The sequence below is a fragment of the Phyllostomus discolor genome, chromosome 10 (genome assembly GCF_004126475.2).
Source record: "Phyllostomus discolor isolate MPI-MPIP mPhyDis1 chromosome 10, mPhyDis1.pri.v3, whole genome shotgun sequence".
In the NCBI taxonomy this organism is placed as follows: domain Eukaryota; kingdom Metazoa; phylum Chordata; class Mammalia; order Chiroptera; family Phyllostomidae; genus Phyllostomus; species Phyllostomus discolor.
This window is the reverse complement of record NC_040912.2, coordinates 29,959,714-29,971,715: the sequence shown is the minus strand read 5'-3', so window position 1 is coordinate 29,971,715 and position 12,002 is coordinate 29,959,714. Positions and strand designations below refer to the sequence as shown.

The 12,002-nt window shown below is 35.5% G+C and overlaps 1 protein-coding gene across 2 annotated transcripts in view; it reads left to right on the top strand.

Moving 5' to 3' along the window:
• The window catches only part of VPS50 (VPS50 subunit of EARP/GARPII complex), a 118,642-nt gene that overhangs the window by 62,448 nt on the left and 44,192 nt on the right, over positions 1-12,002 (top strand). The window contains exons 13-16 of one of the 2 annotated variants that reach the window (XR_004899621.1): positions 1,044-1,176; positions 4,706-4,793; positions 9,288-9,382; positions 9,698-9,796. Coding sequence is in view for 1 of the 2 variants with exons in the window: in XM_028525596.2 (XP_028381397.1) it covers positions 1,044-1,176; positions 4,706-4,797; positions 9,288-9,382; positions 9,698-9,796 (419 nt within the window). In the remaining variant the exon portion in view is untranslated. Of the gene's footprint in view, positions 1-1,043; positions 1,177-4,705; positions 4,798-9,287; positions 9,383-9,697; positions 9,797-12,002 lie in introns of those variants that run through there. The other variant, XM_028525596.2, reaches the window with a different exon arrangement.

Here is a 12,002-nt window from a genome sequence, read left to right as displayed (position 1 = left end):
ATATACTACATCCTAGTTGAGATTCAGAGATTTTCTGTGCTTACACAAAAGTATAGTGAGTCATAGAAGTTAGTATTTTTATTAATTGCTAGATACATATTTTAGTTCATGAGTTTAGAGGAGGAAGTCATCATGGAGATTTAAAAAAAAAAAAACTTTGACAGGGCAAAGATCACTACCAGCTGTGATAGCCTGAGCATCACTCACGGTACACCTGCACTCTGCTATTCAGCTCTTTACAGTGGAGGGCATACACCAGAGTCGAAACCTTTCAGTGTTCTGTCAGCATGATCAATGTTGGGTTGATTACAGACTGAAGAAATGCTAGGAAATCTCTAGTGATGGAGCAAATGCTGTATTATAGATAGGAAGACTGCAAAATAGAATGCAGGTATCATTTTACCTGCAGGGAAAAAAGGCAGAATGACAATTGATAGCTTTACTAAAGAACAGAGGGGGAAAAATTCGAGTATTTACATTAGGGAGAAGATTTGGGACCACATGTTTCATAGGCATGTCATATAAACATCATTTTAAAATGTTATTGTTTGATAATTCTATATCCATGTCATTTAAGTATTTTAGAAATTGGCAAAGGTGTTTACTAAGTTACATAAGAGAAATGATAGAATTGTAAATCTGACCATTTTTTGAAGTTGTGACTCAGCTCCAAGGATGAATACAAAGTTATGTTTGCATGCTAAGAAGCATGTCTTTGAAAAAATACATTTGGGAAAGTTTACACTGTCATTTTTGAGAACACTTGTCAATTCAATAATTTTTGCAGATTCTTTAATTCTTTGATTATAATTTGATAAATAGTATGTGAACTGATACTCTTAATGAATATTAAAAGTTGAAATGAAGACTACTTGAAGAAAATTTTCTTGCCATTAAATTTTCTCTTTAGATATGTTAATGGAAGATTTTTTTCTTACTATTTTCAATTCTTGAATGAATTCGATTAATGACATAATGTTTTATTTTGATTAACTTTGTGTTAAACATAATAATTTGCAAGTTGGCTCTTCTCATTTCTTCAGCATGTTACACCAGACAGCTATATTCCATGCCTTGCTGACCTGTGCAAAGCCCTGTGGGAAGTTATGCTCAGCTACTATAGGACTATGGAATGGCATGAAAAACATGACAATGAAGATGTCACTTCTGCTTCTGGTAGGAAGTTACTTGGATTTTTGTTTTAATTGCATTGTAAATATGCCACATTTCTGGAGTAAGGTGGAAGAAAAGGAACAGCTATTCTTTTAGAATTTCAGGGACCATAAATTAATTGTTTAGCAAAGAAAGTGATTCAGCTACTGTACAAGCTCCATTACCTTTGGGGATTAACTGGGCCTAAGGTCTTCTAAATGACGGATAGTAGCAGTTTTCAGGAATACATGCCAGTAGTTATAGGACTGAATTTTTAAGAAATAGCTTACATATATGTACATATGTATCAAATTAGTTGAAAACAAGATAAGACACTGGTCTTTCTAACTTTACTATAAAATTAACACTAAATGTTCAGTTTTAAATGTATTTTGCTAATTTTCAAGTTGCACTAATAAAGCTAGATTCTAAGAATTAACAATTATACTGATACTTTTCTTCCTGAAAATATGGCAGGATTTAAAAATTTCATTAAAAATGATGTTTAAAATATTTGTCTTTGAATGAAAAATATAACTTTAAATTATTGTGCTATAGTCAGCTAATAACAACTCTTTGAGAAGTTATTTGCATAATTATGTGTCTTTAATGATTACCCTGAAGAATTGCTAAGGTTAAGTATTGAATAAACTTTAAAAATTAATAGAATATTTTATCAGTGTTTTTTTAAATCCTCATGCAAGAATATGTTCGTTGATTTTTAGAAAGAGAGGAAAAGAGACAAAGAGAGGGACAGAGAAACAGACAGACATTGAGCGACATTGATGTGAGAGAGACACACCTCTTGCAGGCTCCCCGAACAGGGGTTGAACCTGCAAAACTTTCGGTGTACAGGGCAGCACTCCAACTAACTGAACCACCCAGCCAGGGCTCAGCATTTTTTTAAAATCTGGGCAAAATAAATAGTGCACTAATTTTTTATATTATGCGCAATTTAATGTAAGTAGTCAATCAAGTTATTTTAGGAATTTCTAATTTCTGAGGTGTTTGATTTTTGTGGTGGGAGGGTGGAGGAACATAACTTTGGTCATATATAAAATGTAAGTCTAATATTTGTCTTGACTCATAAGAAGTTCATCCTTCTTATGAGTCAAGACAAAAGTTATTTTATCCTTTTAGAAATATTGTTGGAGAAGGGGGAGTAAAGGAAGGGAGGGGAAGAGAAAACAGAGAAAAGGAGTGGGTACTGAACAGGGTTCTACATCAGTCTGTTTTTACCCAATTTCTACACTCTCATGTCTGTGATGTCTGTCTCGGAGCAGTAAGCTTTGTAATCAGATACTTGGCTTCAAGTCTTGACTGCCGTTTAATAAGATGAGAGCATGAAGAAGTTACTTTATGTTCTCCAGGTCTCAGTTTGCTCCTTAAAGTGGTAAGCTAAAGAACAAAACGAACAAAAAGTCCCATAAGGTTACTTTAAAATTTAGGGAAAATGTAAAGTGATTATACTGGTGGTTGTTAAATATCATCAAAGGAAATGGATCAAGAAATAATGACGATGATGATGATGAAATGCACATAGTCCTTTTTTGTTTTTAATCAGTTTACTTAGGGACTTCCTGGGCTTGCTGGGATTCCAGTTTTCCACAGAGCATACCCTCTTTTGGCAGTCTTTGTTTTTTTCTGGATGTGGAAATTGTTAAGACATTTCAGCACCTCTTTCCCCTTTACTAATACTTTTTTAAAGGAGAGATGAAAGGAAAAGTTTGAAACAAAATTAACATATACTTAGATGTAAGATAAGCGTTTAGGAGACAATGTATGTATTTATCATGATGAAGCATGTATTTTGTTTTAGGCTAATAGTTTACACATACAGTCAAGCCTTGACCAACATGGGTTTGAACTGTGGGCCCACTTATGTATGAATTTTTTCAGTAAATGCATAAAGGACTGTAAATGCATTTTCTCTTTTTTATGATTTTATTAATAACAGTTTTTTTTCTTTATATAAGAATACTGTATATAATACATATAACATAAAAATTATGTGTTAATCAACTTTTTTGTTATTAGTAAGGCTTCTGGTCAACAGTAGGCTATTAGTAATTCAAACTTTGGGGGTCAAAAATTATATGTGGATTTTCAGTGCAAGGCTGGTAGCTTACCCCAACCCACACGTTTTTCAAGTGTCAACTATATTATGTATGTACGTACATGTATGTTTATATGTATGTATTTCCATTGGGGTATGGAGTCAAACTTAAACCTCTATGTAGAGTCTTATATACAATACTTAGTCCTTCTTGCTAAAATTTCTTGACCCTACTTTCTATACTTTAAGAATAATCAGGACTCTGATGAGTGCGGCAGTCAGCGGACAATATCTAGGACTCTAAAAAGTCATTTGTTCACCTGAAAATACAGGGTCCGGCAGAAGTAAGCCTTACTTGAGTGTGGTCGGTAGGGTACGTGAATGTCTCACACAAGGTGGACAGCAGTTTGAACACTTCACCTAAAATGTCATATGGTGTGCTTGAGTGTGATATTGTTGTGTTACAGAGGTACATGCTTATGATTTTGTAATAAAAGATTTTGTAATAAAAGGGGGCATTATTTGTGCTGGACCCTGTAATTCTTTCATGTTTACATTCAAGGAATAAAATTGTAGGAAAAATCATTTGAAAATTATTCTTCACAGAACTTCATAAAGTTCAGAGGGTCTCTGTAGTTCATCTGCTGTAGCTCTAGTAACACTATTGGTACCCTAACACTTTGCCATTTTAAAATAAAATTCTACAGCTGTAGCTGAGGCACGTTGCCCTGCACTTCTGGGTTCCTAATAGCCAGACTGTACAGATAATAAGGCTTGAACTGTAGGAGTGGTCAGAGGCACGTTAGGCAAGCATCTGGGAGGTGGCTATGCCAGGGCCTTTGGTGGTTACCAGTGGGCCACCCTGCTAACCTAAGGTGAGATACTATCCTCACAGGTTCGTTGTTCCACACAATTAATTCTCACATAGGTAGAATCTTTTAAATATAAATATGTATGTGTATTTTCAGTTGCTTTTAGGGAAAATATATTTTGAAGCAGATCATCCATCTTACCTATTGAACTGGTAAGATTCTGAATTGTTAGGTTATTTATCTGGAGCAGATAAAAAATTCTGAAAAATAGTGTTTGTGTCATTACGTCACTTCTTGAACAGCTCTGCAATCTGTAATCTTGTTAGCATGCAGATTGGTTGATGATGGGGTTAATGGGTCCTGCAGTGCACTGGTGGTCGGGAGCATGAGGGTCATGGAGAACCTGTGTCAGGGACACCCCTGCACAACTTGCAGTCCCACCTCCAATCCCACAAGAACTAAGTGGTCTTACGTGTAAGTACTTAATATTTCAGGTTCTAAGTTTCCTTATCTTAACAAATGGGTTTAATCCTAACAACCTATTTTTTGATGTAGTTTTGGTTGTATAAGTGTTGAACATATTTTTTATGTTTACATAGGCTAATAATGAGTCCAAATGAGTTTTTTATGAAAACAAAAATGTTATGAAGTAAATCAAAAAACATACGCCATCTTTTATTTTCAGAAGGAAGTAATATGATGAGTACTGAAGAAACCAATTTTGATCGTGGCTACATTAAAAAGAAATTAGAACATGGACTTACACGAATATGGCAGGTTTGGTTTTTAAAAAAAATTTCTTTTAAACAAATGCAATAGAAACCTTCATGTCAAAGTTGTTTTAGAAATTCAGTGTTTATATTTTGTTCTATATTTGTATTTTCACATATTTAATCATATTTAGTTTTTCTTTGGAATAAGTTGATCATTTAATTTCTGTATTTAGTTGACAATTCTTTTTGATTATACGTGGCAGTAGGAAAAAGTCTTTTAATTTGAAAACCCCTATTGGAAATATTTCTATTTTCCTAAATTACATTTTTGCTTTGAGTGTGCAAGCAAATACATGTTTTCCTAAAGAAATTGCTTTCTTATTGAGATATTCTGTTTATTTTATATATTTGTGTTTCCTTTTCTATTAATTTTAAATTAAAAGGATAACTAAGTCACTTACTTGGGTCAGACTCTAATATAGAATGAAGAATTTTTTTCTAAGTCAGTGATTTTTGTACCTTGAGAGAATCTCACATGTTTGTTGGTTAAATGTAGACTTTCTTCAGCTTTTCTTTTGCAGTTTAGTAGTTTAGTTGTTGTTATCAGATATTAAACTTGTTAACTTATTAAAATTTCTACTTCCTAAGTAAAAATGTAATTTCTTTTTTTTTTAAGATTTTATTTATTTATTTTTAGAGAGGGATGGGAGGGAGAAAGAGAGAGAGAGAAACATCAATGTGTGGTTGCTGGGGGCCATGGCCTGCAACCTAGGCATATGCCCTGCCTGGGAATTGAACCTGCGATGCTTTGGTTCGCAGCCGCAGCCCGCGCTCAATCCACTGAGCTATGCCAGCCAGGGCTTATTTTCACTTATATTTTCAATACGCAGATAGGTAATATTTTTTATGACTTATGTTACATTTATTCTTAATATGTTCTTTCCTTTGTAAAGCTCAGATAAATATTCATCTGATAATTATAAATATATTTATCTAAACTTTGTAATACTTGCTATATCCCTAATACCTCAAGTCATGCCTAGAACACTTAGTAGGTACTCAGGTAATATTTTTACTTTATTGAATTAATTTTTAATCTTTTGAAAACATACAAAAACATTTATTTAATCCATTTATATTGCTTTTAATATATGATATAAAGAGAGGACCTCCACCCCCTTCCAATCTAGTTGTTTTTTGTTTTTTTTTTTCATTATTAGTTGGATAATCTTTTTCTCACCTCTTTATTTGTGACTCTTTGTGGTAAGGTACAATGAAAAGAGTGGACTTGGAAAGCCAGCAGACGTGGATTAAAGTCTTAGCTTTGTCATTCACTTAAGTTTCTTTTTTTTAAGTGGATAATATATGCTTGCTCAACGGGGCTATTTTAGGATTAACAGTTATACATATGTAGAGTTCTTATAATGATTGAAACAAAGTAAATAATCAGAAGCAATGTTGTATACTCTTTGCTAAGCACTAGTGTATATGTTAGCACTATCTCTGGGTTATGTGTTTTATTACATTGATTTCTCTGTATATTGCCAGCATTTGCTGCAACCTGCGAGGGGAGGAGGTCCCTGAGAGGGGCACGATGGAAGATTAAGAAAGACACAGATACAGACAGTTTAAGGAAAAGTGGGGACCAGGTGGGATGTGGTCCTCTGATGGAGAGACAATGGCCCTGAACATGGTCTCTGTGTTTATTTTATAAGAGTTAGTTAGATAAAGCTCAAGGATGTTCCATAGGCTCAGGGAAAAACTGCAGGCATAATTGCTGCGTTCCCAGGCTATCTAAATGATAAATATTTCTTCTGCAAAAGTTGCAGTTACATTCAGCTGAAGCTTGTGGTTAACTATTTAATTATGTCCTTTTAACCCTGTGGGCACCAGCTGTATGACGCCAGCCTTCACCATCCTCCACAAGCATTCTTTTAAATGTTTTTAATATATTGAACATAGGTAGTGCAAGTTATCCAACATTATTCCTAACTTCATTCCATCTTCCCATGGCTTTATTTTTTAAAAAGAAAGTATTGCTATTTATTTTTTTTCTGGTGAGTTTAGAGTAGTTATTTGGAAGAAAAGTTTTGGTGGTTATTTAGAATTAAATTAGAATTAGAATTCTAATTAAAATTTCATTGAACCTCTATATTAATTAGGACAAATTGACATCTTTACATTATGTAGTTATCATCCTATTCCTTGATTTGCAATTTATTGACATTTCTTTTTTTGTTTTCTTTTTAAAATATATTTTATTGATTATGCTATTACAGTTGTCCCATTTTCCCCTTCACTCCCCTCCACCCTGTACACCCTCTCCCACCCATATTGCCCCTTTAGTCATGTCCATGTGGCATACTTATAAGTTCTTTAGCTTCTACATTTCTCATACTATTCTTACCCTCCCCCTATTTTCAACCTACAATCTATGCTACTTATTCTCTGTACCTTTTCCCTCTCTCTCCTCCTCCCACTCCCTTGTTGCTAACCCTCCATGTGATCTCCATTTCTGTGGTTCTGTTCCTGTTCTAGTTGTTTGCTTAGTTTCTTTTGGTTTTGCTTTAGGTGTGGTTGTCAATAATTGTGAGTTTGCTGTCCTTTTACTATACATGTTTTTTCTGTATCTTCTTTTCTTAGATAAGTCCCTTTAGCATTTCATAAAATAAGGGCTTGGTGATGATGAACTCCTTTAACTTGACCTTATCTGAGAAGCACTTTATCTGCCCTTTCATTCTAAATGAAGCCTTTGCTGGATAGAGTAATCTGGGATATAGGTCCTTGTCTTTCATGACTTGGGATACTTCTTTCCAGCCCTTTCTTGCCTGTAAGGCCTCTTTTGAGAAATCAGCTGACAGTCTGATGGGAACTCCTTTGTAGGTTACTGTCCCCTTATCTTTTGCTGCTTCTAGGATTCTCTCCTTCATTTTTACCTTAGTTAATGTAATTATGATGTGCCTTGGTGTGTTTCTTCTTGGGTCCAACTTCTTTGGGGCTCTCTGAGCTTCCTGGATTTCCTGGAAGTCTATTTCCTTTGCCAGAATGGGGAAGTTCTCCTTTATTATTTGTTCCAATAGGTGTTCAATCTGTTGCTTTTCCTCTTCCCCTTCTGGTACCCCTATAATTTGGATGTTGGAACGTTTAAAGATGTCCTGGAGATTCCTAAGCTTCTTGTTTTTTTGAATTCTTATTTCTCCATCCTTTCCTGTTTGGTTGTTTTTTTCTTCCTTCTGGTCCACTCTATTGTTTTGAGTTCCAGTTTCCTTCCCATCCCTATTGGTTCTCTGTGCACCTTCCTTCATCTCTTTTATGGTAACCTGCATTTTTCATCTAATTTGCGCCCAAAATCAATCAGTTCTGTGAGCTTCCTGATCACCAGTGTTTTGAACTGTGCATCTGATAGATTGGCTATCTCTTGGTTGCTCAAAAGGATGAGTCCTGGGGCATTGATCTGTTCTTCTGTTTGAGACATGTCTCCCTCTCTCTCTCTCTCTTTTTTTTTTTTTGGTCGGGCCACTCCTGTTACGGTGAGGGGCAGAGCCTTAGGTGTTCACCAGGGCTGGGCACCCCAGTCGCTAGATTGTGATGTTGTATGTGGGGGCAGGGGCGGGAGGGAACAATGGCGGTAGCTCCGTTCTCCTGGGACCTCAGTCCCTTCTTTGGGATCCTGGGTTGCTTGCTCTGCCCTGGTCCACAATCGCTGCCTCACTGGGTCCGCCAGCTGCTGCTTGCATACTCAGGGTCCACCTGCTGCGATCTTGTGTGCCCCAGATGCCTTACACGCTCCCAGTTGCCTTATGCGCCCAGTTCCTGTTCTCCGAGAGCCGCGACCCACGCCCAGCTGCTCCTCTCTGCCCCTCCTACCGGTCTGGATGAACGGGTCTACTTCAACTTCTTGGCTGTCCGACTTCCATTCAGATAAATTCTCTGTCAGTTCTGGGTGTTATTCTGCCTCTAAATTGTTGTTCTAATCTTGGTTGTACATGGAGGTACGGTGTGTCCACCTATGCCTCCATCTTGCTGGAAGTCCTATTTTGAATACTTGACATTTCTTTTGAATCCCATTAGAATAGTTTTTTAAATAGGTTTGTTATTTCTTATTCAGGTTATTTTAAGTATATTTTTAATATCTAAATATTTTAATTGGAATCTCTCCATTTTAAGGTGCTACAGCAGGGTATACATGACAACTATCTTTTTTTAATAATAGCCATTATTCTAATTATTTTGAATTGGTTATTTTGGGTTTTTTAGCCTACTAAGTTATGCATAAACAATGATTATTATCTTCATACCCTGCATGAGGATATAATTCTTATCTCGCGTGTGCGGGTATATGTGTTAATGATTGTCATAGCCATTACTCTGTTACATTGTTCTGTGATACCACCCTAAGGATATTGGCTGCTGGCCTAAATAGATATTCTTTATCAAGTTAAGTATGTATTTCTGTCTCATTTTGATGTATAACAATAGAATAAATGGTTCTAAGAGCTTACTTTCTGTATTGTGGCTTTACTTGAATTGTTTTTTTGTTTTGTTTTTTAACAGGATGTTCAACTAAAAGTAAAAACCTATTTGCTTGGAACTGATTTGTCTATATTCAAATATGATGATTTCATCTTTGTTTTGGATATAATCAGCAGGTAGTGTTTGAGATCTTATCTTATTCTTTAATTTGATTCATTCAACCATGATAAAGAAATCATGATTTCAGTTATTTCATGGAAATGAAGATAATTGAACATTCATAGTTTAATTTCTGCTGGGTTTGTGTGTAACTTTTTAAATATTTCTGCCCTTCGGATATTTATAAGCAATAATGGATTTGTGATCTTTAGAATTTCTTCAAACATCCCCATATGATAATTTATTATCTTTGAAAAATATGGCCTAGATTTCTTTTATTTACTATAAAAAAGATGTTACTGAAATTTACATGAATCTTTTTATCCAACTAGGTTAATGCAAGTTGGAGAAGAATTTTGTGGTAGCAAGTCTGAAGTTTTGCAAGAGTCTATTAGAAAGCAAAGTGTCAATTATTTTAAGAATTACCACAGGTAAGAACTTTCATAAAATATGGACAGACTTACTTAGGTGTTGAGAATACTTTTGTCTAATGCTTATTAATTTTATAGCATTAACTGGTTTAAAACAGTTACTTTATAATTTGAAAGTATATGTTCTTTATAGTTCTTTCTAGGATGGTTCAGGATTTTTTAATGAAAATCTTATAAAATACTCATTACTTATTCATTGTCAATTTTGATATATTCTTTATCTTGAGGTTCTCAAAATACTGTGCTGATTTCCTTGTGGGTGAAAGATGATGATTATATCAGGGTTCACCAAAAGGTTCTGGTCACTATTCTGTGCCTGAATATATGGGGTGAGCTTGTAAGAAAGTTAAATCAGAGACAGCACTCAGAGGGGTGCTGTGAGCTTGTAAGAAAGTTAAATCAGAGACAGCACTCAGAGGGGTGCTGGACCATATCTGCCTTTTCAGAGTAAGAAGGCTTCTCGAGAAGAGGGCACGAGATTCAGAATGTAGCCACAGAAATTATGTACTAACTACGTGGCTTGCAAAACAGTCACTGCTAACTTTAATATGGGGGACTAGGAGTGGTTTTGGGAAGGGAGAAAGGTGGGAAATAATGTTCACACAGCAATGTTGGTTGTATGCCTACAACAGCGTTAAACCGAGAGAGCTAATACTGATTAGGCCTTGGCTGGACTCGGTGCTGTAACCTTTACATACATTTTATTGTTTCAGTTGAGTTCTGTCTTTTTGTTCTACATTTTTAAAGTTCAGTTTTGAGTTTGTTGTTTTTATTTGGTGCCAGGGAGAGTTAGGAATTGAAATTCTGCTTTCTCTCCTTGTTTGAAGTCAAAACCTTGTCACTGTGATGTTTGCCTTGTCAGCAGAGGCACATCTGCTGATGTTATGGTACATCAGACCCTTGACTAATTTATGAAGTATGTTTAAGTACACATTTTCTGTGTTAATTGTACTGTTAAATACTTGTTTTGAAAAAAAATTGAAATCAATCCTGCACCAAAGCAGAAACTTTGAGTTTTATAATTTAATGAAGAGAATATTTAAAAATTAAAAAGTTTCTAATTGGGTAAACCTCAGGAAAACAATGGTAAGGGAGCAACACGAAATCCAAACACTGCCTTTATTTGTAACTTCCATTTTTTGTTAAAACTTGAGCCCTGCTATAACAGAAGGCCGGGGCTGCACGAAGTGCTGTAGAAAAGAAGTGGCACTTTTAATCTTACACAGGAAAGGAGAAGGGCCTCGGGAGAAGCCAGAAGCTTCACTGACTCTGTTAGTGCACAGGCATGCCAGACGTCCGTTTTCCAAATATTGCTTTACATCCAGTAGGACAACTGGGAGACCTTTTGGTGTTCCTAGCGACTGACAGCAAAATGTGTGCAGTGCAAAAACTGACTTATTGAATGGCCTTCATTCTGCACTCTCTTTCCCTTATTGTCAAAATGTGTCTGTCATCTGTGGCAAGCAGGCAGGGGCATTTCTAGACTCTGACCAAAGTGGAGAGTCCTCACAAGTGTTCACTTTGATGAAATTAGAGAATATAGAAATGAATTATTGAATGTTTCCAAAAACTAAACATTGTAATGGATTTGTCTCAGAACCTCTTGTTAAAGTTGTTTCCCATGGAAAAGGCTGTGTTGTATTGTGCTCTGCCTTTGGACAGACCACTTAACCCCTCTGGGCACTGGCTGCATCAGCTGTAGAACGAGGTGTTGGCTGGACTGAAAGGCCTCCATACGTGTTGCCTGTAGATCTTGCCCTTTTTTCTTGCTGCCCTGTATATTGTAAAAATTGGAATAGACTAAAAGTAGAGATTTTTATCTATTTTTTCTTTTTTAGTATTCTTCTGTTTCTCCAGTGTTTCCCCAACCATCAGCATGTCCTGAAGTATATGTGTTTTTCAAATGAAGCAAGATAAATTTGACAGGTGGTTTAGAAGTGATATCCATGTGCATCTGTTGAATCGACAGAAAGTCATATTAGCTAGTGATGAATTTAAGTCCACTAAATTCCAATTTAATATGTCCTTCACCAAGTCATAATACATAAACATGGAAAGACAATATGAAACATGGTAAAATATAGATCAAATGTTTAATTTTGTTAATAAGTGTTTAAGTATGCTTACAATCTGTTCAGAGTTCTCTACTGTCAGTCAGGGCTCTTGAAGATGAAGAAATTCTTGACCAAATTATTCTGAGTTGGAG